Source organism: Rousettus aegyptiacus, unplaced genomic scaffold, assembly GCF_014176215.1.
Source record: "Rousettus aegyptiacus isolate mRouAeg1 unplaced genomic scaffold, mRouAeg1.p scaffold_m13_p_8, whole genome shotgun sequence".
Lineage (NCBI taxonomy): Eukaryota > Metazoa > Chordata > Mammalia > Chiroptera > Pteropodidae > Rousettus > Rousettus aegyptiacus.
This window is the reverse complement of record NW_023416311.1, coordinates 67871563-67899237: the sequence shown is the minus strand read 5'-3', so window position 1 is coordinate 67899237 and position 27675 is coordinate 67871563. Positions and strand designations below refer to the sequence as shown.

The 27675-nt window shown below is 34.2% G+C and overlaps 1 protein-coding gene and 1 pseudogene across 2 annotated transcripts in view; one reads left to right on the top strand and one right to left on the bottom strand.

The window, feature by feature from the left end:
* Positions 1–27675, bottom strand: part of WDR41 (WD repeat domain 41) — a 58360-nt gene that overhangs the window by 16956 nt on the left and 13729 nt on the right. For both annotated transcript variants that reach the window (XM_036225897.1, XM_016127768.2), the window contains 8 exons: positions 25706–25768; positions 21153–21264; positions 15475–15537; positions 10883–10993; positions 4665–4849; positions 2055–2176; positions 1166–1254; positions 182–315 (listed from right to left, as the gene is read on the bottom strand). In XM_036225897.1, the coding sequence (XP_036081790.1) occupies positions 182–315; positions 1166–1254; positions 2055–2176; positions 4665–4849; positions 10883–10993; positions 15475–15537; positions 21153–21264; positions 25706–25768 (879 nt within the window). The remainder of the gene's footprint in view (positions 1–181; positions 316–1165; positions 1255–2054; positions 2177–4664; positions 4850–10882; positions 10994–15474; positions 15538–21152; positions 21265–25705; positions 25769–27675) is intronic.
* LOC118606669 lies at positions 17501–19919 on the top strand (annotated as a pseudogene).

Below are 27675 nucleotides of genomic sequence, written 5' to 3'. Positions count from 1 at the left end.
CTTACCTCTGTAAACGGAGATCCTAATTGCACATACTATAACCTATCCTATTCCATGTTTCAATTCAGCAAAATCCTACAGATGAGAAAATATAGGTCTTTCTGAGACCAACTGAATAAAGAGCAGGGAGATGCAAAAGCAAGAATTTCCTGGACATTTATATGCCTATTAAAAGCAGTACCTCTACAGATGATGAGTGTCCAATCAAATCTCCAACAAGCTCCAGTAAACATGAAGTGACATTTTCTTGTTGCTTTTTAACAGGTTGGCTGGCTTGTTTGTTTGTTTTTCCAAATCCCCACATGTTAAAAAAGCCTAGAAAAATAACCATTTCAGTCATTTCCAAAATTGTTATCCTTTTTGTGATAAGATCAGAAAACAGAAAATTTGCATGCAAAGATGTTCTGCTCTTATTTTAGTCAAGGGATGGTACCAAGCACTATGCTAGGATTTTTTAAATGTTACTTCCGTTTTCTTAGCTACCCTGGTTTATTGCTGATCTCTTTTTATGGCCCCTATTCACTCACTGGTAAAGGTGCATTAACATGACAGAAAGACTGACACTAGGAATCAAAGAAAAGTAAAAGACCTGAATGGCAGTGTCGGAAAAAAAAAGTCACAATTCATATCAAAAAAAGTACCCTACAACTTCAGATAACCAAAAGAAACTCCAGAGGTGAAGCATCTGCAAAGGGTGCTAACAAACCAAATACCTGAAAGCCAAGAGCTCATGAGATTATGATATAAAAGTGTGGGTTTTTTTTTTTTTTTATATTAATTGAGTTCAGTGTTAGTTAGATAATGCTTCAAGGCTGAAAGAACACTTTAGTTTGACATCTGATGGTACAAATTCTGTCTATCAGGCAGAATTACAAACAACATAAATGAATAATTACTTCATTAGGCCATTCATTAGTTTACCAGAAAATAGCAGTTTCCTCTCAAAATAATAAAATCTAAGTTGGCTTGAATTAAACAGGCAATTCTATATTAAAACAATATTAAGATGTGAATTCTAGATCTCAATTACTATATGTTTCGTGTAAATATCTTAAGCCTATTTGGAGTATGCTGTATATTCCTCTTGTGATTATACATAACTTCCTTTTGCCTTTCATATGAGAAAAAAAAAAAAAAAGACTGCCTTTTTGAGAAAAAGACATACCTGTTGGTACAGGTTCAGCGGCAAGCTGCTGTTTTTCTCGTAACTCCCAAATGCGTACACTGCCATCTTCTGAGCATGAGATTAACTGCCTGTCAGAAAAGAAAACCAGTGATAAAAAGAGCACCATGGAGGGCCAATGCTAAATTTGCAGTGAAAGAAATCAGAGGAGCCCTCGGCTCGTGGCAGGAACTGACAAAAATCACAATTTTGACATGGCTTTACAATGCAGAGTAAAAGCACTCTTCAGGAAAGGCACACATTGTATTGTTACATCGACTCATTGTATTGTTATATATATTTCATCTCCATTTTTTAAAATGCATTCAGAAAAACAGGGTATGAATTACACTTACAATATCCTGAGCAGCCCCCCTCCCTCCTCTCACTATATCTCTTCTCAGGGTGCCTCTCACTCTGAAAGTATCCTGCATAGAAAATAATACTATTCCCTTTGTATAATTTCATCCCTAAAAATTCAGCAAATTTACCCTGCGAGGAAATCCCTCACTTATATCCTTAGACAACAGGAGACTACCGTTTGATGCTGGCTATAAACAGACAACAACAAAAAGGTGTGTTTATGGAAAATACAAAAAGAAAAACCAGCACATAGTGCCTGAAAGTCTTTTACCTTTTTAAATAAATACCATATTAAAAAATATCTCTTATAATGAAATCCGGTGTACGTCATTTGAATCCTGCTTCTTGTAAATTTTGTAATACATTGCTACACACACTTCCGTTAGAGCCACAGGGTATTCTCCATTTCTAAAAGAATATAGCAGGTCAAGCCACAAAGCCAGAAGACTTGCCATTTGAGAAAGTATGGTGATACCCCTGGGAACTGTGAATTTCTTTCCTCTATTGCAGAACAGATGGGAACTTGTACCTGTTTGGAAGTTTGGCAACATGCAGGACACTGGAGTCATGTGCAGTCTTCTGGCAGGCAATCACACGCTTCATTTGAAGGTTATACACATATAAACCCCTTCCAACAGCAGCGAATACATTCTGGGGGGGGGGGGAGAGCAGGGGAGGGAATTCAGAAATGGGCACAAAACTAGTACTTACCACTATCTGATGGAATAGATTTCCAGCCCTGGTGTGATACTAGATAGCCATTGTTACCTTCCTTATTCCTAGCTTTCAGCCCAAATTAATGTGCTGCATTCTTAAGTCCAAAAATATCAAATCATGATTTCTAACTGTCCGAGCTTTCCTCATACATTTGAAGATAGAAGGATGAAATGGCTAACTCAAAGAAAATTCTGTATGTTACATCCCTTAGCAACACTTCCTTCCTCACTGAAATAGGTCAGTGAGAGAGAGGGGCTATGGCTGGTGGACTGGCCTTGCAGCAGAAGCTGCTGAGGTACAACCTAGGTTTTCACCCACATAACACTATACCCTAGGGGAAATTACTTGTTTATTTTGTTTGGAAAATGTAAGCAAAATTAACTGCACTTCACATCTTAAACAATCAAGAGACCTGTAATGATAAAAAAAAAAAAAAAAAAAAAAAAAGCCTATGCTATAGTAGCACTGCCATTTTAAAATCCTCTGAAGACTTCACAAAAACATTTTTCCAAGTATATATTAGAAATACACTTTTACTAAAACAATCTTTTAATCTTTTGAAAGTACTTTCACCAACATTTATTGTACTTCAGCCTCACAACTCATTAAGATAGGAAAGCAACTTTTGCCACTTTCCGAGTTAAAATTGAAAGATTAATCATAAAAAAATTAAGATGGGGAGTCTATACTAAATCAAGGTCATGTTACTCCTGTGCCTTGCTCTTTCCTTGTACCATAACCCTTAGGTTCTGAAATTATTTTGCAAGTCATGAGACTTTTGGTAACACTTGTCTTAGAATCATTCATTCTTACTCAACTGTACCCCAATGAGGCAGACTTTTCAAATACTCTACAGATTGCCTCTCTGTTTGAACCCTTCTCATGTGGCCTCAAAGGCTACAAACCCAACTCAGATCTACAGTATCTAGACCAAAGCATGCCCCCAGGCTTACTAGAGTCTAAATCTGATATAATCCCCTTGACCCTCAGAACTGGTATTCTGCATTTAGCAATGCAAGCTGGGAACCCGGGCCAGGGGCATTAATGAAAACAGCTAGTCAACTTGCTAAAATCTAGAACACTATGGGTAGCATTCAGTACAAAGAAATCCCAGAAACTAGTTCTGTAGACCAGGAAATCTGTAAAGAGTTTAAGTGATTTATCCGAGGTCACAAAATTATAAATACACTTAGAGAATTAATAAGCTTTGGGGCAGCATTTACTCAACAGAGTCGCTCTATCAATCACCTGTTATCAATAATTAATGGCCCTAGCAGAAAGAACCACCTATAAAAGAAAAATTAAGGAAAACTGATTAATGCTTTATCAAGCATTTATAAGTTAATAAGCATCTAACAAAATTTTAAAGATATTTTTAATCAAAATTTTTAAGATCTTAATTTTAAAAGAAAACAAAATGAAAAAACCCTTTAAACGCTAATTTTTACGAGAACATTTTTAATTTCAAAAAATATTTAAAAAGCAAGAAAATTATGAATGTATGTCATGTTTGCGGCTATAAATATTAGAAATCTAGTTTCCATCTTTTCTGAAACCCTATTTTTATCATATATATTTAACTTTTTTCAAAATAGAGTTAGGATATAAAGAAACTTAATCTTTGAGTATATTAGTGTTCTTTACCCTATTTTTAATGTTTTATTTTTAAGAGAGATACAATGAAAACAAAAAATGGAACATACTCTCCTCATCCAGAACATTATTTTTGAAATGTTTAAATAAAAATAACATGCATATGATTAGAAGATTTAAACAATATAGAAAGACACAAAAAAAAGTGAAATAAAAGCTTCCCTTAATCCTTCTCCTCAAAGGTTACAACCTTAAACATTTCTTATTACATTTAGAAAAGAAACCCCCCTTTAAACACATTTTCTGAGTCTCTAAAACTAAAAAGAAGAGATGTTAAGATTAGAGCCAGGATTCATTAATCCATTGGTACTAATCTCTTACTGCAAAAAAGATGTAATTCTCACACAATCATCTTGCCCCAGTATGCTAACAGACTAAAAGAAAAACATCCCTGAAATTTTTAATTTCCTTTACCTCTCTAGGAAATGCACCATAATCTTCAAAAGGATAATTTCTCAAAGTGTTTCTTAAAACAATTTAAAGCATTATCCTCAAACTTTATGGGATTATTTAACCGAACCCAAAATTTCAATAAGAGCTTCTTAATTTATGGCCATTTAGTTACTTCCTTGCCTCAAGGATAGGAGCTAAAATTAAAATGCTTTTTTTAAATGCAAGTGGTATAATCTTTGAAAAATATCAGAACATTTTAAAGCACAACTTGAACATGGTGAATACCTTTCTATATCCACCATGAAATTAAATTTTAAAAATTAGAAACTTATTTAAAAAGGCAAGTTTATATATATGCAGTTTTTGTTTGTTTTACCTCTTCATCCCATGTGAAATGATGAATAGAAATGTCATTTGGTTTTTGGCAGAGTTTTATTTCTTGCTGGGTGTCCACCTGTGGAGATGGGTCCCAGAAGTTGCGTTCACAGGCCTGCACGGTCCAGTCTAGGATATCCCAGATGATCAGCTCTCCAACATGGGAGCCAGTTACAAAACTCAAATCTAGGCAGAGTTCACATATGTCTCGTTATTGATCATTTTACTTAGGCTAAAGGTAAAAATGAATGGACTGCCTAGTAGTAATGCCACAACAATTAGAACAGTGAGGTAGCTACATGAGCTACACTGGAAGATTAATATAACAAAACAGAAACACCAGATATAAACTCATTTACTTATTTAGTGTGTGATAATGACTGTGCTTCAATTAATAAACAAGGAAATACTTCATACTGGAATATTTGGGGAATAAGTATTTGGGGAATAAAAAGAACCTTACCTTGGATCATATACTATTTAGAAAAACCACTTCTCCTGTGTGTCTTCTTTACTCTCACATTACTACCACACTCACAACACTTCTGACACCAGATTTGGGGGGAGGGGGGTCCAATTCTGTGACAATAGCTAGGTGACCTAAAATTTAACTCAATTCTGACACAACATGGAAACAGCATCAGATGCCACAGGTTAAGGGCTCAGTCCCACAAGACTACCCTGTCCACTTTAGATGCCAATAGCAAGTCCAAGTTATTACCTTTACTTCTGACTGATCATCTATAAATGAAAGGTTCTCAGGACAAGTAATAGCAAGTGTTGGAGAGGATGCAGAGAAAAAGGAACCTTCATACACTGCTGGTGGGATTGCAAATTGGCATAGTCACTAAAGAAAACAATATGGAGGTTCCTCAAAAAACTAAGAATTGATTTACTGTATGATCCAGCAATCCCTCTACTGGGTATTTACCCCAAAGACTTTAACGCATATATCCAAAAAGATATGTTTCACACTGATATTCACAGCAGCATTATTCTTAGTGGCCAGGACATGGGAGGAACTGAAGTGCCCTACGATAGATGATTGGATAAAGAAGCTGTGGTACATGTATACAATGAAATATTACTTAGCCATAAGAAGAGATGAAATACTGCCATTTGAGACAATATGGATGGGCTTCAAGATAATCATGCTAAGTGAAATAAGCCAGACAGAGGTGAAAACCCCATGCACTTATATGTAGGATATAAACCTAAAAGCAACAAAAGAACAGGACAAACAGAGACTCATGGACATGGACTATAGACTACTGGCTACCAGAGGGTAGGGGGAAGGAGGAGGTAGATGGGGTGAAAGGGGTCAAATAAGTGGTGACAGAAAGAAATCAAACTATATGCAGTGAACACACAATGATATATATATATGTATATGTATGTGTGTGTGTGTGTGTGTATGTATGTATGTATGTATATATATATATATATGCCTGACTGTCGAATTGTACAACTGAAACCTACTGGATTTCATTAAACACTGTCACCATAATAAAAATAAATTTAAAAAGAAGAAAAAGAAAAAATTAATAAGAGGTTCTCATACCCCCTCCTTGGGTTCCATTAATTTACTGAAGCGGCCCACAGAACTAAGGAAAACAGCTTAATGTTTACCAGTCTATTATAAAACAGTGCGGTAAAGGATAAAGATGAACATCCAGGCCAAGGTATGTGGGAAGGATTGCAGAGCTTCCATGCCTTCTCCCAGCACCTCCACATGTTTAGCAACCTGGAGGCTCTCTGAATCCCTACTGTTGGTATTTTTACGGAGGCTTCATTGCATACGCATGATCAATTATTAACGCCATTTCCAGCCCCTCTCCCATCTCGAGAAAATTCCAAGGGCTGAAAATTCCAAGCTTCTCATCATGCATGGCTTTGTCTTTCTGGTGACCGGCCCCTACCCAGGAGCTCACCAAGAGTGGCCTTATTAGAACAAAAGACACTATTATCACCCAGAAAATTCCAAGGGATTGAATACCCTGTGTCAGGATATATTAGACCAAATAGTAGAACAAAAGATGTTCCTTACGCTCTTATCACTTAGGAAATTACAAGGGTTTACACACACACATGCACACACCACATATATACACACATAATATTCTATTATTTCACAACAAAATAAGTTTCAAAGAGATTAAAACTTTAAAGATACTTAAAGGATTGAAGAAAACAAAGGTGAATATCTTTTAATGAATATGGAGTACTAAAAGGCTCTAAAGGAGGCAGAGTGGGGACTGGAAAAAGAAATCTGAGAATCTGCTTAGCACACAAAAAAATCGTACATTTAAATGATGGAAAAAAATTGCAACTTAGATGTCAAAATAGGTTTATTACTTGATATATAAAAAGTTCTTGGAAATTACTAAGAATAAAACAAATATTTCAGCAGAAAAAATGGGCAAAAGACCCAAATAGGCAAAACAAAAAATAAAATAGTCAGTAAACATGTGAAAAAATGTTTCACAACCTTAATAATCAAAGAAATCTAAAAGCAGTGAGATATCACTTATTGACTTGCAAATTGGAAAAGATTATAAAACAGGAAAATACCCAAATGCTGGTAATAGGTAATCAGCATACTCAGGCACTACTAATGTCCTAGTATAGATTGGTATAATCCTTTCAAATTTATTAATACACATGAAAACCATTTTAAAATATAAACCCACTGATTCAACTATTCCACTTATAACAATTTATCCGGAGGAAAAGTATACATAAAAGGCAGAGATAACAAGATTGTTACACATAATATAAAAAATTTGAAGACAACCTAAACATACAATTGTGGATTAAATAAATATGATATCCACAAAAGAAATAGTAATGCTGTTATTGAAAATTAAGTTGTAAAGTTATGTTTATATTGATACAAAAATATATTCATGACATGCTATTACAAAACACCAAACCATATGTATATACATAAACACACATACATATGCCCAGATAAACACTTAGGAGGATACTGACCAGTATTTAATACTATAAAGTGGGACAATTTTAATTTTTACATTTTTTATGTTTCTATTTTCTCATTTTTCTACTGATTATATATTACTTGTACGACAAGTTTTTAAATCCTTTAAAGAAAGTGAAATTAACAGGCCAACTAAGACACCTTACAAATTATATATTTAATAGAAAATGTACTACTGCTGAAACTAAAAATTATCATAAATAAATGTAATTTACTTTAATTTTCACATATTTAGGATAAGATAGAATAGAAGAACAATGCGGCATGAGTCTAGAAAACCAAGTTCTAATTTCAGCTCTGCGTGTTACTAGCCATGTGGTCTTGAGAAAATCATTTAACCTTTCTCTAGCTTGGATTTCTCATGCATTAAATAAGGATTATTGTAAAAAAAAAAAAAATCAAATTAAATAATAAATAGCCATTTAAAAAAGGCATCAAATATTATTTTTGAGTCCTTGATATCATTTTGAACCCCTGGTATTATTCTATATTAATGGTATTAAAACATACAGTTACTTGTAATTTAGGAACACATATATAAATAATTATAATTATTCCATTTATCAAATAAGTCAGGACAAAAATCTCTAATAACTAGATGAATAATTTTAGAAATAAATGATTACCAGCAATAATACACGTGAATATTATTTTATCTTGGTTCCAAGCCCAATTTCTATAGTTTATTAAAAGACTATAGAATTTACTCTGTGAAGAAATAAGTTCATTTCTAATCTGTGGGAAAAAACAGGCTTCTAATTTTAATAGTGGCAAAGTTAATGGAGTGCTAATCTTCTCATGACCTTCTTTTCCATCCCTTTCCCTCCTCTTTCCAATTTCAAACTACAAAAGAACTAGAGGAGTGAAGATTCTTGACCCTGACTCTGCATGTGTCCTCATAACAATCAATGTAACCTACTGAGACCACACAGCTGCCTGCTCTGCCTTAATCATCCAATGTGATGCATCTATGCAATAGAAACAAAGTATTTGTGCTCAGTTGGAATTTTTCTCTAAAAAATAAAAATTACTGGCATTCACCTAAGTCAGTACAGTTTATCACTGTGTAAATTATTTATATTCCCAAACAGGTCATTCAAAATGTTTCATACCAAACAACCTCAATGATTCATTCTATATGGATGGACTTCCATCCTATGTATCAAAAGTCACTTAGTATGAAAATCTCTCCTGGCATTTGTCTACCCATCCCTCACAAGTACTAATACTTTGTGATTACCATACCATGCTGTCAGCACAAAACAAGGAAAGGAACAAAGAAGAAGCGCTCAGAGCCTTTTGCCAGAAGAAATAAACAAGGTTGTCTTATATGTCTGGCTTAGAAAACCTTCTGTCCAGGCATTCAGAGCTCTTTAGCAAACCATTATCCACATTTACAGGAGTTCTGTCTAGCATTCGAAGGTTGCCCTGAGGCCACCTCACTGAAAACGCACTTTCTCTGTGAGTTACAAACCCAGTAACTGGACATATTTTTTCATTGGAATTGGTGGGACAAAGAAGCAGGGCTGAGAGTGGAACTGAGAACTGTACAGCATAATCATCTCAGGACTGCCAGAATCTGCAGCAAGGCAGACAGGCCTATGTTCGAAATCAAACTGTCACAATATTATTTTCAAATTTTATCAGACTACATGTTTATATATGGCTCTTAAATATCCTTTTGGCTTACTATTTGTAGTGTAACTTTACAGTCATATAGTTTATAAAAAGTACTAGGGCTTTTCTGTGGTGTTCATTTTTGTTTTCTGGCTTTAGGTTTTCATTTTCTTCCCTTAAGAAGCTGGCAAAGAAATACCTGAAGAAAGCTTTCTTGGTTAAACTGCTATAAGCTTCTCTGCATATCACACAGCAGAAGAAATGCCATGAAGTTAAGGCTACCTCAGTAACATCCCAACACCTTTATTAGGAAACCATGCTGCGTCAGTGGTACCAATGCTTCATCGCTAAAACGGGACAATTAGGCATGACTAGTGTAATGAACCGGAACACAGCTGTGCTTTCCTCAGCAGCTCCAGGGCCTGGAGCTTATGGCTCCATGTCACAAGGTCTCCCAAATAAGAACTTGCCTTTTGTGCCATCATCCACAGCTAAAGGAAAAAGGGCCCCCAGAATAAAATAAAAGAGTGCTCCCAACATTGTGACTTATGTCACCACAAAAAAGTCTGATCCTTAGAAAGACTAGCAGCTGGGTTGTACAAGAAGATGGTTATTAGGGAGGAGGATTTGGGAACTGGGAGGGACATCCGCACTGATGTACCTAAAATGTGACTAAATGACATACAAATGGAGATTACACTTGGTGCTGTGCCCCTCTTTCCTTTGTCTCATGTTTATGCCAAGTCTTACTCAAAAAGAGCCAACCCAAGTCTCAAGTCAGGGGGTACAGTCCAGTCCTCCCATGACATCATATTCATGGCATCCTTACACGACCCTCTTACAGTCTCCTCCAGACTATCTAACTGAAGCCAAACAGGAGTCCTCTCATCTGACCTTGGAACACAGACCACCCAGAACAGCTCTGATGATATAAGATGTCACTGTGTTTGAAATGGATCTAGCTAAATCCCAGAATTTGTACTTTGGGACCCTACCCTGCCATCTGATGCCAGATTTAGCTCACAGGAGATACTCACTGAAATCATTATGAGCCAAATAGGATGTATGGCAAGTCAAAACACAACCACAAGGAAGAGCAGATATGACCCATTTTCTGCAGACCTTTACCTAAGTTTGGTACTTTCTGAGAGTCTTCAATCATGAATACAACTGGTTTGAATCTTATGCATTCTGCATAAACATGTACTTTGCTATATATCATACTGCATGGTCTATGAAAGAGGAACTAGCCAAAACCATTTGCCAAAAATGCCGAAATGCTACTAAGCATTACTATTCATAGCCTATGACGATCATCCCACAGAGCCTGAGATAATGATGCTCTCCTCCAAAATCTTTCTCTCTGTCCCACTCTATTCTTCTCCTTGTGCCTAAAATTTACCCTACCACTCTATGAAACTTGATGAGTTCCACTGGCTTCAATCTCACTGTATAAGACACTGACAATCCCTACTAATCAAAAGCATTATTTTAATGATGATAATTCTAGAAATCCTAAAATGAAACCAGACTGAGGTTCATAACAGGCCGTTAACACGTACAAAATTTTACATAACATAGACAGTACACAGTGATCTTACCATTGACATTAGCCAATGAGAGAATATTATCCTGGTGATCAAGGAGGCGCTTAACTTCAAGAATATCCCATTCCAGTGATCCTTCTGTGGGCACTACCAACCTGAAAATTACTAAATGAAAACACAGATATTTTATTTAAATGGTCAAAAAAGGTAAAATTCTATTTCTGCTCAAAAAGCCATCATTTCATTAAGTTAGAAATGTCTAAAATATTGAATATCTATCTCCAAAGGGATCCTATTCATACTATTTTTAAATACTTCAAATACTTGAAAAGTTTGAAATGATCTGCTAAGATCCCAAGGGACTGTGTCCTGAGAACGCTGTTCCTTTATTAAAACTCTTCTAAATCCACTACCAACCATGAGGACCCTCATCCTTTCTAGGGCTCCAGTGCATGTCCAGCTACTCTACCTCACCGTCTCCCTAGCCAGTGACTGGCCCACATCCCTGAATCATCTCCACCATCAGTTTTCTCTACTCATGGCCCCAGACCAGTAAGCATTGCTAAAAATAAGCTACAAATTTATATTTAACTTCAACTCAGTGAAGACTTCAGCAGCTGCTTTTATTTTTTAAAACTTTTCTTAAAACTTAGGCATATACCATGAAATTATAAATTCTCTAAGGATGATATGCCTTATAATTTTTGTGTGCCATACAATTCTTTTGACTACAGTAGATGTTCAATGTGTTGTTTACTCATTATCTGACTTTAACAAATAGCTTTATTTAAACTAACATAAATCCTAACTTTAATCAATAAAGCAAACCCAAAATCAAAACGAGTGGAGTGATTCTATCAACAAACATTTACTAAACATCAACTATCCTGCAGGAAATTAGATATCAATGTGAATAAGGCCCAGTCACTACCCTGAAACACAGTCTAGAGTGGTAGTGAGACTTATAAACAAGCTTGTTATAATCGATATGTTAAATGCTGTAATAAGCCACACTACCTCAAGTGCCATGGATGCTCACAGATTAAGATGACTAATATCGGAGAAGTAAGAAGGTCTCAGAAGTCTTATCCTTTCTAAATGGTAGCTAATAACTTAAATCTTCTTTCTCACATTCCTCTTAGGAAAATAGGTCATGCAACATTTCATTCTCTCCGGACAACTTTTAGCAACTGATGAATCTCTAGCAAGGTTATTTGATCCTGAGAGCCAAAATACAACTGTCAAAAAAGATCTTTCAGTCAGTTAAAAGATAATTCTTCCTGATACCTATCAAAGTTGTGTGACAATTCTACTTTAGATACTACCGAATGATCTTGAGATTGGGACTGTGGAATAAAAAGCAATGTATTGTTTAATCACTCTAACAGAGATAATACTGACAAGAAAAAGAAACCTACCAAATAGATTTCTAACAAATAACTACTACAAAGTACTAAAGATAATGTGAAACTGTTTAGTGAGTCCACAAATGTGGCCTCTAGACAAGTATTCACAAAGTCACCTACAGAATACCTTCAAGAAAATAAGCAAGTTATGAATTAAATCAGAGAACTAAAGAGAAGCAATAGTTCTAAAAAGAAAATTAAGAAAAAAAATCCTGGCCTTATGAATGAGCATGAAGTCTCAGTGCTGACAGCTAGTAAAGCCTCAAAGTGACTGCAGCTAGTCCACACAGAAATTATATTTCCTATTGAAAGGAACCCTACATAGAAAAAGAGAAATTGGAATGGAACATTCAAAACCAAGGATATGGGCATAATAGACTTGGTCTTGGAAAAAGATACTCCACTTACACGAATAACATTTATTTTTACATAAGGAAAAATTATACTATATATATTATGATAAAACTAATAAGTAAAATGCAGAATCTTGTTTTTGAGAATATTAATTTTTATAAATTGTTTTCTTAATAAAACCAACTTTCGTTTCTTCCTTTTTTTTTCAATGAATTCACTAATTTATCCATTCAATAAAAATCTCTTAGCTATTAGCGGAAAGGTGAATAAGAAAGTTCCAGTTGCCAAGAAGCTCACATTCTGAATGTAAGGGGCAAAGAGAGAACAAAATCAAACACAAGTCTTTTTGTAAAAGTAGTAAGTGAAATGACAGCTACAATTATGAGAACACAGTGAAAAACCTTCTGGAAAAGGAGGTATTAGGTAAGCAAGGCTTCATCCGCAAAGAAATACTGGAGATGAGATCTTAAAGATTTAAGTAGGAATCAGGCAGATCAATGAGGACAATGAGTAGGAGGACAAGTCTGGTACAGGGTGACAGCAGAAATCGAGGCACAGAGGTAAGAAACACTGCAGGTGTGAAAATCCCAGGCAATTCAGTACTGACGAGCAAGTGATATAGGATTCAAAGCAGGCAGGAGGAAGATAATAGAGGACCTGATTTGATATGTTAAAAAGTCTAGTTTTTATCTCGCAGGCTAGTGGTGAACTTACATTGATCCTCTAGGGCAAAGGTTTCATTTATATGAGGCAAAAATGAGAAAAAATAAGGGCCACATAAAAGTAAATATATTCAAATTAAAGTCCTATTCTTTTTTGTGTGAGATCATGTTCTTCATACTTTGTTAAAAAATAATTTTCACAAAATGAAGGTGATAAACAATAGCTGCTTTGTTTTTTGGTTTTGTTTTTAATTGGTATTACTAAGCCAGATAAAAATTTCGCAAGTCTCTGTTGATCTCCAAAAATCTGAACTTTTGTACTAGGCAGAAATTTGAATCTAGAAATGACTTATAGGCAACAGGAAGCCACTGAAGCTTTTAACTCATTTCCAGTCTGCCCCAGGAATACTCGCTGGGGTGCCTGCTGCTGTGTTTAACCCTTAGATAACTCATGGATTACAGTCCTAACCTTATCCCCAAAGTTTGCCAGGAAATATCTCTTATTATTTTCATATTGCTCTACTATAGTGAAAGTCTTTGGAAACAAATGATATCCTTCTATTCATAGCATTCTGTTTTTAGTAGTGGTATTTCCATTTATAAAATATAGTCATTCTTGATCACTGAAAATGTCAAATCCTAGAAAATGTAGCATTCCTTTATGTGCTGTTAACAATGGCAGTGAGCTGCACTTTGTTTTCCTAAACAAGAAAAGGGTTAAGCAGAGGAGTAGCCTGCATTTTAGATAGAACCCTCTAGCATCTACTGACAAATATATCTGAGAAGCACTAGAGGAAGAGGAGGCAATTGAGAGGCATTAAAGCAGAGGGAAGAAGATAAGTTAGGAGACTTACCACAACATTCCAGGCAAGAAAGGAGATGAAAGCCTGAATGGTGCAACTGTAGTGAGATGGAAAGGAGTGGATCAAAATATTTAGAGCAGCAATCCTCGAAGTCTGTTCTGTGAACCAGCAACCTCAGCACTACCTGAGAACCTGTAGAAATGCAGAGGCCCCACTCCAGACCTACTGAATTAGAAACTCCGGGGGTAAGGTCCAATAATTTGTGTATTTAACAAGCCCTTCAGGTCATTCTAATATGCACTAAAGTTTGAGAACCACTGAGTTGGAGTAAAACCACAAAGTGATTAATCAAGAGAAGAAAAGCAGGGAAAAGCAAAGCATCTTTCCAGCTTGATAAAGAACACAGGAAAACGAAGTCTCTACAAGTAGGAAAAAGGAAAAAAACTAAAGATAAAATTAAATATTCTTTAGAAACTTCTTTATGGAAAATGAATAAGCACGGGGTCTAGAAAATCACTAGAAAGGTCAGTTGAAGAAAGAGACACTTTGCTGCAAAGCAGCGGAGCCTGCAAATGGCAGTTAATAAATAATGAACAATGAGTTCATGTCTCACTGATATCTGCAAACATGCCCACTGAAGGGCACAGCAAATCTCAGTGTTGGCCTCTGGAAGAAGTAGCACAAGCAATATCAAATGTCCTCTGGGCCACGTTAGAAAAACTCTTCAAGAAAAAAGCAGCTTTTAAGAAGCATTAAATTCTAGGCATCCAAATTCCACACAAAAGGCAGTAAATACAAAAGGCTTTCTTAACTGTAGGCTCCCTGGCAGTAAAAGAGCCAACAGTCAACAGCAAAGAAAATGGCCTTCAAATAGCATGTTCACACTCAATTAATATATTTACAGAATTCCTCTTGCTACTCCTCCCTCTACTATCCCACTGCTCTGAGGGAAACAGCATAAACTCCCCCCAAGAAAATGGGCCCCATTCTGGCTTCCTAAGGTAAAAACTCCACAGTTCTTGCCTTACTGAATTCTCAGAATAATCCTCCTTCAACCCTCCCAACTCAAGTTTTTAGTTCTCAGGATACTGCCATTTTTCATGAAGTTAAACTTTTTGCTAAATAAGTATATGAGGATAGATCAGCAACAAAGAAGACTATAGAATGTAAATGGCCTTCTCTGGCATAAAAGAAGTGGGGTTACCTTGCCCCACTTGGCTATGTTAGACCTAGTATAGTACAAAAACTGACCTAACATCTTGAAAATGAAAATATCACTTTGGGAATCCTATAAGACTAAGTCTGGGGCAGTGGCAGATGTCCTTTAGATAAAATACTAATTAGTCTTTCCATAATGTGTAGACAAGTCTAGCTTAGAATTTAAAAAAAAAAAAAAAAAAAAAAAGAAGAGACATACTCACTCAGTTCTTTGCCAACTGCTGCCACAACACAGTTCTTAGGTATTTCAATCAAAGCACTGATCCCTTCAAAAATATATAAATCAAAGGTCACATTATTTTCTTCATGGATTACATCAAAAACAAAAACATTCTCAGTTTTATGTCAGTCATTTCCCATTAAGGGAATGGTAACAACAAAGCACACACAACTTACTATATCATACTTCCTTGCTTGCTTATACATGGGAAATTATTTTGTGAAAAGGAGGTGAGACCTTTGGAAGATATTGATTTATTAAGGGTAGGATATACTATTGGAACATTTTTACTATTGTGGTGAACTTATTTACCAGGGATCCCTTAAGATAAGCACCATCACCATTTACAAGATGGCTAGCTCAAATGAGATATAAAATTGGCATTTTCCTCAACATAAATTTAAGAATCTCGAGCAGGCTCCCTGGCAGTAAATGAGGTAAACAACAGTCAACAGCTAAGAACAGGGCCTCCAAATAGCATGTTTATAATCAATTAATACATTTACAAAATTCTTTGTATTATTGAAATAATCGGATTCAATATTCCACCAGATTTCACTCGTTTATTTAAAATAAAGTTTTGAGTATCTTTTTATAGCTGAATCATGAAATGATTTTAGGGTAACCATAACTTCTGTAACATGTTACGATTATTAATTTTGTCAGTAAGAATTAAATAATTGATCTGTTAGATTCAGAACCACTATATGGATAAGCAAAACCCTGTTAATTTTTCCATTATGAAATATATATAATTTATATGTATGTAATTTAGAACATATATACAAATTAGTAAAATATTCTACTCACTCACTTTACCTTCCCACCTATCAAAAAGACTAGCACCACTATAATTTAGAGAGTAATTCTCTCCAAAACCTCTTCTCCAAATAGGGTTATTTTAACATATTTTAACATGTTTAGTATTTTCCCAAGTTCAAGGAGGAAGAGTTGCTAGTAGAGAAAGAGAAAGAGGAAGAGTAGTAGACAAGATTAAAAAAAAGCTAGGAGAGCCAGGAGGAGGTAGGAAAGAGAAAATTCTAGATGCAGAAAACAGCTTGTTAAAAAATGTTTATCAAATTATTTGTGAAGTGAAAATAATGAAAACTCAATAATCCAGAACTAGCAACTTAATATACAGAATCATAGAACAGGGCATGGATGTCCTGTTTTCTAGTCCTAGGCTCTTTCCATTGCATCATACTATGATTATCTTGGCTTATTTCCAAATACAGAATAACTGCCTCTAAAAGCCCTGCTAGCCTAGAAATCAAGCAAGGCTTATGAAAGGAGCTTCAGGAGATAAGAGTCTAATACCAAGCCCTGCTAACTACCTGGCATCCTGTAATTTGGAAAACCCCAATCACGAAAAGCTCACTAATGGTACCATATAGGGCTTTTCAAAGCTCTCCAGTATTCTCTGAAAGGATTCTATCTCTTAAGACACTGTAAACAAGGCAATACTGTGACTATGTAATATAGAGTACTCAAAGATAAACTTGCAAAAGAAAGGGAGGTTACAATAAAAGGTACTTATTTTCATTAACATACAAAAGATTCTTTTCAGCCGTGATTTCAATATTTCTCAACAATTATAGGCATTATTCATTTTATTGTAATTTACTTTATTGCACTTCACAGATATTGTGTTGTTTACAAACTGAAGATGTGTAGTAACCCTGCATTGAGCAAGTCTATCAGCACCATTTTTCCAACAGCGTTTGCTCACTTCACGTCTCTGTATTACATTTTGGTAATTCTCACAATATTTCAATCTTTTTCATTATTATTATATTTGTTATGATGATCTGTGATCAGTGATGGTCGATGTTATTATTGTAATTATTTTGGGGTGCTATGAACTGTGCCCACATGTCAAATTTAATTCAGAAATATGTGTGTCCTGATTGCCTTACCAACTGGCCATTCCCCATTTTGCTCCCTCTCCCCGGGCCTCCCTATTCCATAAGACACAACGATATTGAAATTAGGGCAATTAATTACCTACAATTGACTCTAAGTGTTCAAGTGAACGGAAAAGTTGAATGTCTCTCACTTTAAATCAAAAATTAGAAATTAAGCTTAGTGAGGAAGGCATGTCAAAAGACAAGGTTGCTAAAACCTAGGTCTCTTGTGCCAAACATTAGCCAAATTTTGAATGCAAAGGAAAAGTTCTTGAAGAAAATTAAAAGTGCTATTCTAGTAAACACAAAAATGATAAGAAAGCAAGACAGCCTTACTGTTGATATGGAAGAAAGGTCTAGTGGTCTGGATAGAAGATCAAGCCAGCCACAACATTCCCTTAAGCCAAAGTCAATTCCAGAGCAAGGCCCAAACTCTCTTCAATTCTATGAAGACTGAAAGAGGTGAGGAAGCTGCAGAAGAAAAGCTTCAAACTGGCAGAGATTGGTTCGTGAAGCTTAAGGAAAGAAGCCATCTCCTTACCATAAAAGTACAATATGAAGGAGCCAAGTCCTCATGTGGAAGCTGCAGCAAGTTATCCAGAAGATCTAGCTACGATAATTAATGAATGTGGCTGCACTGAACAACAGATTAGCAATGTAGATGAAACAACCTTTTATTGAAAGATGCCATCTATGACTTTCATAGCTACAGAGGAAAAGTCAATGTCTGGCTTCCAAGCTTCAAAGGACAGGCTGACTCTCTTGTTAGAGGCTAATGCAGCTGGAGACTTCAAGAGTATTTACCCAAGAAATAGGACAGTATATATCTACACAAAGACTTGTACATTAATGCTTTATTCATTAAGCCAAAAAATGGGAACAATCACAATGTCCATTATTCAATGAATTGTTAGACAAGTTATGGAAGATCCACACAACTGGAATTATCCTCAGTTACTTCATCTATAAAATGGAGATAATTGAGTGGAGAGATTTATATTTTTAATGAAAAGTGGAATAAGGAATATATTGAAATATATCTGTAGTGAAGCAGTACCTAGAGCACACACATTATCTGGGTGAAGCCTTTTCTGACTCCCGGGTTACAGGGCTCTCCTCTGTACTGAGTGTGCATCCCCTGGTTCTTGCCTCTTATGGCTGTCATAACACTTGTTCTATCATTACGTTCTGGATGGTTCTCTGCTCATTAACTCCAGGCTGTCTGAGAACTCATATCTTGCATGCATCATTTCACAGCAGGTGCAATTTCTTCATTGAAAGTAATAAATTATAGGAAATCTCTTGGCAAATTTCTGTTGTCATAGAGGGGGATTTGTGCATTTTTTCTTGTCCAGAAGCATCTAACACCAGTGCATTACCTACTTTTATATTCATCATGAATCTTCGGCACTCTGCTACTCTCTCACATCAGCCCTCAGTTAGGGAGTGCACTGACTGATGAAGCTAATGCTCATTTACCATTTCAAAACTCCCAGGACCCTTAAGAATTATACTTAATCTACTCTGCCTGTGCTCTATAAATGGAACAACAAAGCCTGGATGACAGCACATTTGTTTACCACATGGTTTACTGAATATTTTAAGCCCACTGTTGAGACCTACTGCTCCGAAAAAAAAAAAAAAAAAAAAAAAGAAGATTCCTTTCAAAATATTACTGCTCATTGACAATGCACCAGGTCACCCAAGAGCTCATATGCAGATGTACAACAAGATTAATATTGTCATCATGCCTGCTAACACAATATCCCTTCTGTAGCCATGGATCAAGAAATAATTTGAACTTTCACATCTTATTAAGAAATATATTTCATAATGCTATAGCTTCCATAGATAGTGATTCTTCTGATGGATCTGAGCAAAGTAAATTGAAAACCTCTGGAAAGCATTCACCATTGTAGATGCCATTAAGAATATTTGTGATTCATGGGAAGAAGTCAAAACATAACATTAACAGGAGTTTGTAAGAAGTTGATGTCAACTCTCATGGATGACTGAGAGATTCAAGATGTCAGTGGAGGAAATAACTACAGATGTGGTAGAAATAACCAGAGAACTAGAATTAGAAGTGGGGCCTGAAGATGTACTTTAATTAGATTAAAGAATTGCTTTACTCTTATGATAAAACTTTAACGAATGAGGAGTTGATTATTATGGATGAACAAAGAAAGTAGTTTCTTGAGATAGAATTTCTTTCTGGAGAAGATGCTGTGAAGACTAAATGGCTACAAATGATTTAGAATATTACATAAACTTAGTTGATAAAGCAGTGGCAGGGTTTGAGAGGCCTGATCCAAGTTTCGAAACAAGTTCTACTGTGGGTAAAAATAACATCACATGCTACAGAGAAATCATTCATGAAAGAAGAGCCAATTGATTAGCAAACTTCATTGTTGTCTTAAAGAAATTGGCACCCCAACCTTCAGCAGCCACCACCCTCATCAGTCAGCAGCCATCGACACCAGGTAAGACCCTCTATCATCAAAAGAAGATTACACTTCACTGAAGGTTAAGATGATGGTTAGCATTTTTTTATCAATAAGATATTTTAAAATTAAAGTATGTACATTTTTTAAGACAGAATGCTACTGCACACTCAATAGACTATGGTATAGTGTAAAAATAATCTTTGTATGCACTGGGAAACCAAAAATTTTATATGACTTGCTTTATTGCAATATTTGCTTTATTGTAGTGGTTTGGAACTAAACCCCCAGTAATTCTGAGGTATGCCTGTACTAGTAATTCATGGAATAAAATTCACAGATAACCACAGGCTAATGTAAGAAATAGAGATGAAAATTTACATAAAGAGATATAACATAATAGTAAACATAAACATGAAAATATACTCTAGATTCAAACAAGATTACTAGTGCTCAAATGTTCAGTTGAAAGGTTAAATTGTAAATCCTAGTAAGGTATGAATTCAGTTTTGCTAGGACATCACATTATTTTCATCTATACAGAGATAAGCTAGTTCCAAGTATGAACCATATATTCAATTCACAGGACTCCAAGTACTTAATATTCTTTTTAGGATGTCCATGGGTTCATTTGGTTACTTTTAGAAACAAAACTAGTAGTATATCATATGACTTCAAGATTGTCATTTAAATTTACTCATTTATATTTGAATGTTTTTACTCTGAATAGATTTTATTTTTTAAGATTCTTGGTATCAACAGAAGTCAAAACTGATTTTCTTCTGTTAATACCAAAACTGTATGTCAAGGGAATTCTGAGAAAATAGAATTGTTAGTAAGGTTGCACATGAATGAACTTTTTAGTAAACCCAGATGTAAAATGAGGTTATCTTTAAGAATCTAGTCAAAGTCCAATAACCTCAAAAACAAAGAAGAAAATTGTAAAGTCATAAATGCCTGCTTCTAGGTATCAACATGCTCATCAAACTCAGTTTAGGAACGTGGCCTCAGAGCATATATGAAAAGGTTTTTCTTGACTACTTTTGAGAAATTGTATTAGAAGGGATGGAGAAGCTAAAAGAAGGTTTAAAAGGAGGTTGGTGGAGGCAGGGGGTGTCTTTCCTCCCAATTTGGAATGGAAATATATTTTACACAACTCTTAACCCAAACTGGAAAAATATGGCTATTTATTATATTCAGAAGTGAAAAGAAAAATCACTTTCCCTTTGTTTATGGAAAGTCTCTTTGATGATTCACTGTGCCTTTTAGAGTTTGTTAATCATTGCTCATAATTACCTTGATTTGTTTTTTACCTGTATCAGAAAGGTGACTAGTCTTACACAGGAGATCTAATTTTCGGTTCCACACACATAGGTCATTCCCACCAGAGAGCCAAATATCTAATCTCTGAAGAACAGTTAAACACTGCAAAATTCATGTGAAATGTACATCAGTTTAGAAATTCAGACAGTCATTGGTTTTAAAATATTCACAAATTCTGACACCCTTCCCTTCAAGAGGTGAAAGTGAATTCTCCTCCCCCGAATGTGGACTCGACTAAGTGACTAGCTTCTAATGAACAAAATATAGCAGAAAGGATGGTGCATGACTTATAAGACATTTAAAAAAATGGCGTCTTTCTCCTTCCTCTCTCTTGGTTCACTAACTCTAGGGCAAAAACACACAAGTAGTCATATGGAGAAAGATCCACATGGCAAAGAAGTGAGGCCTCTGGACAACCACCAGCACTGTAAAATTTTTGTTTTAAGCAAGTAGATTTCAAAGTAATTTGTTACTCTGTAATAGATAACATACAAGCTTAAAATAAATCTGTTTTTAAAATAAAACTGAAAATATATCAGTTTTTATGTATCTTTCAAATTAATATCTCCTAATTATTGACTCAAGACAGTGAGTGTTTTAAGGTCTGGAGAAATCCTTCACTTTATAGTCCACACCTTTAATAATATTCTCCCCACCCATCAACTGAAGTGAGTATAAGGGCATGAGCAAAAGAGAAAGAAAAAGAAAAGGAAAAGATCCTGGTAGGCTTGCCTGGGTGGGGAGTACAGCTGCTTTTAAAACTGCTAGAATAATAAGGGTTGAAAATAATCAATAGTTTATATTTCAAGAGGTCCTATCCTGTCTAATCTCTGAAATTTTAATATTAGAACTTTACTCCTTTTTATTACCAAATAACCTTCCACCGTATGGGTCTACCACATTTTGTCTTTTCAGCAGCTGGTGGACATTTCAGCTGTTTCCACGTAGGGGCTTATTAGGAACAATGCTGCCATGAGCATTCATGTACATGTTTTTGTATGGACATACATTTTCATTTCTGAGAAAACCTATGAGCTTGCTAGGTCAAATGATAACTCTGTTTCAACATTTTGATGAACTGTCAAACTATTTTCCAAGGCGGGTATACCATTTTACAATCCCACCATCAATGTACAAGGGTTCCAATTTTTCTACATCCTTATCAACACTTGTTATCTGTTATTTAGATATTATCCATCTAGTGAATGTTAAATAGTATCTCATTATGGTTTTGACTTGCATTTTTCTAATGATTAATGATGTTCAGCGTCTTTCCATGTGCTTATTGACCATATGCATATCTTATTTGGAGAAATATCTTTCAAATTCTTCATCTAATCCTAATTGGGTAGTCTTTTTATTGAGTTGTCTTTTTATTGTTGAATTGTTAAAGAGTTCTTTATGTGCTTCATCATGTATTCAAAATACAAGTTCCTTATCAGACATATGATTTGCGAATATTTTCTATTATGTGGGTTGTCTTTTCATTTTCTTGATGGTGTCTTCTGAAGCATAAAAGCTTTTCATTTTTGATTAAGTCCAATTTATTGCTATTTTTCTTCTGTTGCTATGTTTAGTGTCATATGTAAGATACCTACATTTACTCATATATTTCTAAGAATTTTATAGTTTCAACTCTTACATTTTGATCTTTGACCCATTTTGAATTAATTTTTGGACATAGCATAGGATAGGGATCCAATTTGATTATTCTGTAGTGGATATCCCATTGACCCAGCATTATTTGTTGAAGAGACTATTCTTTCTCTTTTTGAAGGGTCTTGACACCTTTGTCAAAATCAATTGACCATATACATAAGGTTTTCTTTCTGGACTCTAAATTCTATTTCATTGCACTGTATGGCTAACCTATGCCATTACCACACTGTCTTGATTATTACAGCTTTGTAGTAAATTTTAAAATTGGCAAGTTTGAATCTTGCAACTTTGTTCTTTCTTTTCAAGATTTTTTTAGTTATCCTAGTTCCTTGCACTTCTATATGAATTTTAGACTAGATTGTCAATTTCTACAAAACAACAACAAAAGCTTGCTAGAATTTTGTAGATTTGTGTCCAATCTGTAGATTGAGTAGTGTTGCAATCTTAACTATATTAAATCTGATCCAAGAATAAGGGATGTCTTTCCATTTATTTAGATTTCCTTTAGTGTCTTTCAACACTGTTTTGAAGTTTTTGGTGTACATGTCATATATTCCTTCTTTAAATTTCTTTCTTTCTAAGTATTTTAATTGTTTGAATGCTACTGTAAATGAATTATTTTCTTGATTTCATTTTTGGAATGTTCACTGCTAATGTATAGAAATACAATTAATTTTTGTATACTGATTTTGTATTCTGAAACCTTGTAAATGCATTAGTTCTAATAGTTTTGTCAAGGATTTACAATTCTCTTTAGAGAAGATCATGTTGCTTGTGAATAGAAAGAGTTTTATTTCTTCCTTTCTAATAAGAGTGCTTTTTTTTTTCTTTTATATTGCATAACTGTCCTTGGTCAGAACCTCCAGTACAATGCTGAATAGAAGTACCAAGAGTAGATAACTTGTTTTGTTCCTGATCTCAGCAGGAAAGTATTCAGTTAGTCTTTCAGTATTTAATACCATGTTAGCTGTGGGGTTTTCATAGATGCCCTTTATTAGGTTGAGGAAGTTCTCAACTGTCTCTAGTTTGTTGAGTATTTTTTATCATGAGAAGGTGTTAGGGTCTTTCAAATGCTTTCTCTGAATCTGTTGACATGATCATGTTTTTTGTCCTATGTTAAACTAAATTCATATTCCTGAGTTAAATCTCACTTGGTCAAGTGTATAATCCTTTTAATATGTTGTTAGATTTGATGCACTAGTACTTTGTTGAGGATAATATACTACTTTTGCTACTCAACATCTTATTAGCATTTTCAAAACTATTTATTCTTCTGAAATACCATTTTTAGTAAATATATCTACAATAATTTAACTATTTTCCTGTAAGACATTTAGGATACTGCCAATCATCCACTTATAAAATATATTTGTAATATACATTTTCATTCATAACTCTCTGCCCAAGATTTTTATTGGTTCCTTTAAAGAGTCTTCTAGAAGTTGAATCACTGGGCTACTTCCTATAATCATTTTTTTTTAAGTTCACTCATAATGCCAAACTGCCTTCCAGAAGATCATATCAATTTATACTCTCAATAGTAATAAAATGCCAATTTCACCACCTCCTTGCTAATACCAACCCTTATAAAAACTTTACTAGTTCAAAAAAATAGTATTTTTTACATTTAATTTGAGATCTGAATTTCTTTAATAAGTGATCTGTTCAAGAACGATTGAACCACTAAAGTGAGTGAAATGCTATTTTCAACATTTTTTTAATATGAAATGGAATCATACCAGGAGTAAATACAACTACCTAACTGATTAACATTACAATAAAACCTCTTTAAAAGGTACTTTCACCATACTGGAATAAGACACTTTTCATTGAACAGTTCATAAGACAGTTTACCAAAGGAATTTTGTCAGTACACTAAATTTTTACTCCTTCCCTGTTCCTTCAATTCATGTATTCTTATTTGAAAATCTATGACCTAAGACAGAAAGCAAGAGTATATTTTAAGGAATTTAAAAGCAGCATCTTTCGGATCCAATAAAGCATAAAGATCTGATCAAGTCAGTACTTTAGTGACTCCTTCAAAGACAGTCCATTATTAAAATGGATATAAGCATATAGTAAATGGTGCTTTCTACCCCAGAAATTTTACTAGCTTGATAATAGTACAGCAGCATGAGATCCTGTCTTTTAGAGAAAAAAAATGAAATATCTTGATTATTGGCACACAGCAATTCTTTTTACGTTTTTTCTTAAAAAGTGTTCACTCCAATTTAGAGACCAGTTATCTTTAAAGCAAATGGGGGAAAATTATCTTATTGTACTAGCATCTTTCCCCAAACTTGCTGACAGTTTCTGAGAATATTTAAGATAATTTCTTCCATAGGAATTAAAGTAACCAAGTCTTACCCAAATTTGTTTCTCTAACATGTAGCAGAGTTCCTATCACAAAATAAACCCTAATTCATATCTATAAAATGAATGAACCTGCTAGTAACAACCAATTAATCATATAAGATTTTGTTTTGGAACTGATATGCCTTATCTTTATGAACTTATAGAAGGCAAAGGTTGAGGAACAAATAACTCCATAATTTTAGTTCAAAGTATAAAGAAGCAGACTAGCTTCTGTGATAGAGTAATTCCGCAAGTCACCTCTTTATAAAACTACCTACTAAACACATACTAGTACTACCTTTTTCCTTATCTTGCTGTAGAGATTTGTCCCTTACTCTAATTTCAAATTCAAACATTCTAGCATTTAACATATATGCTCCCAAAAAACTAATCTTAGAAGAAACAAATAATTGTAGGTATGTCTGGAAGAAATAATTTTTAAAACCTACAAAAGTAATTCCATCTAACTTACTAAACAATTTTCTCTGAGACAAAAAGATTATCATAAAATACATGCTTAAGATCTTACCTTTACAGTAGACTGGAAGCATGATACTTTCTGAACTTGTCGGCCAGTATCACAATTCCAAACCTAAATTTATGTTAAGAAATAATTTCTAAGCTAAATTTTAAAATCTTAATTATAACTTTACTAATAATTAAATCACAAATGTTACATAGTTAGGAAGAAAATAAAGCATAAAATATTTAATGTTTATATTACTAAAGTTAATTCATATAGTGAGTCATCAACCCATTGTAGCAAGCCTACAATCTAAAATAAGTTTAAGAAAAATTTTACTACCAAACTATTCGAAAATGCCAATAAAATGGATGATCTTAAAACTAAACCTTTACAGGCATTAAGTATTTTGACTGTTTAAATTTTAAGGTTTATTCTCCAAAATAGTCCACCATAATCTAATAAGTATTTAACATAAAGTATTTAAATTAAATATGACCACATCCATTCATACTTACGGAAAGTTCCTTCAATGCGCATAGCTTAATTTACTGTTACCCTGATTCAAAAAAGTAATAGTGTATTCCTATTACCTGCATATATATTAAGATAATTAGAGGGCCTCTCATAAAATGTCCAAAGTTAGTTTGGCTTAAGGAATATAATGATTTTCAATTTTTTCACATTTCCCATGGTACGATATAAATTTTACATCATGTCTAAGACATTTACATAACAAATATGTATAAGTACATATGTTTATGTGAACTTTTAAGTCTATCACTTGACAAAAATTTAAAAATCTGCCCTTAGTTAATAGTGAAGGCCCAAGCAGAGTAAATATAGAATTCATCTGAGTAAAAGGATGAATTATTTTTAACAAGAAAAGTCATTCAGCAAAGGAAATGACTATACTATCATTTACAGGTAAAATTTATACTGATACTGTCCCAACTACTTATCTCCATACAATAACGGTAATTTTAATAATTGCCTCAAAATATTATTATAGTATCTTAGGAATAGTCCAATAAAAAGGATTTTAAATTCTACTTTTGCAGAGATTATACTGATGTGATGCTGAAACCAAAACAACAAAAACCATAGAGCCTTAGTCCATAAAATATTTGCCTCGATAGAGCAGTAGTAATAAAACTATTCTAACATGAGTGAATTTTATACTCTTTTTATGTAATACTGTAATCACCCAAAATATAGTTATCCCCATTTAATCTTTTCCTGAAATGTTTTCACCTATTCGCAATGTTTAGAAATCACTTCAGCTGATAAGTTCATTTAAAGTGTGTCATAAACTATAGAAGCCTAAGAAATACTGACTCCTTTGGGCTTACTCTGAAACTTACTTCACTAATGATTGAATCTGTTTAAGCAGAGTTCTCGAGCATAGACTTTTTAAGCTAATCTATGATACCTTTAGGAAAAAGATAATGAAAGATGACAGTTATCCACAACATTTCGCTATGGCCTTCACAAATCCAATTCCTCTTACAAATATTAAAGAGCTGAATTTGTTTAAGGAAAATATTTTATAAAGGCAATATTATATAGCAGTTCAGAACTCTGACTCTGCAGTCACACTGCTTTTCCTTCTGCCCTACACTTGCCACAACACCTTAGAAAAGTTACTTAACCTATCTTTGCCTTCGTTGGTAAATAAAAATAAAAATATTTATTGTAAGAATTAACATATGTAAAACCAATAACTGCACACATAAGCACTTTATAAAACTTTACTAATTAAATTCTTAACTAAAAGTACGAGGAAAAGAAAGATAATTTACTTTTTAAAAATTATTTTTAAATATTAAACATTAATATTGAACATCAAGTAATTGGTAATTCGCTTTTCTGTCAGACTGGGACACCCAAAAGGTTCTTATGGGTTGGGACCATTAAGTTTCTTTTGCTGTACAATAAGCTGAAAAAAAGGTAAATTACTCTCCAACCCAACTCACCTTTATTTCTCTAAATTCAAAAGCAAACTGAGATAATAAGTATTCTTAAGCCCTCTTTCT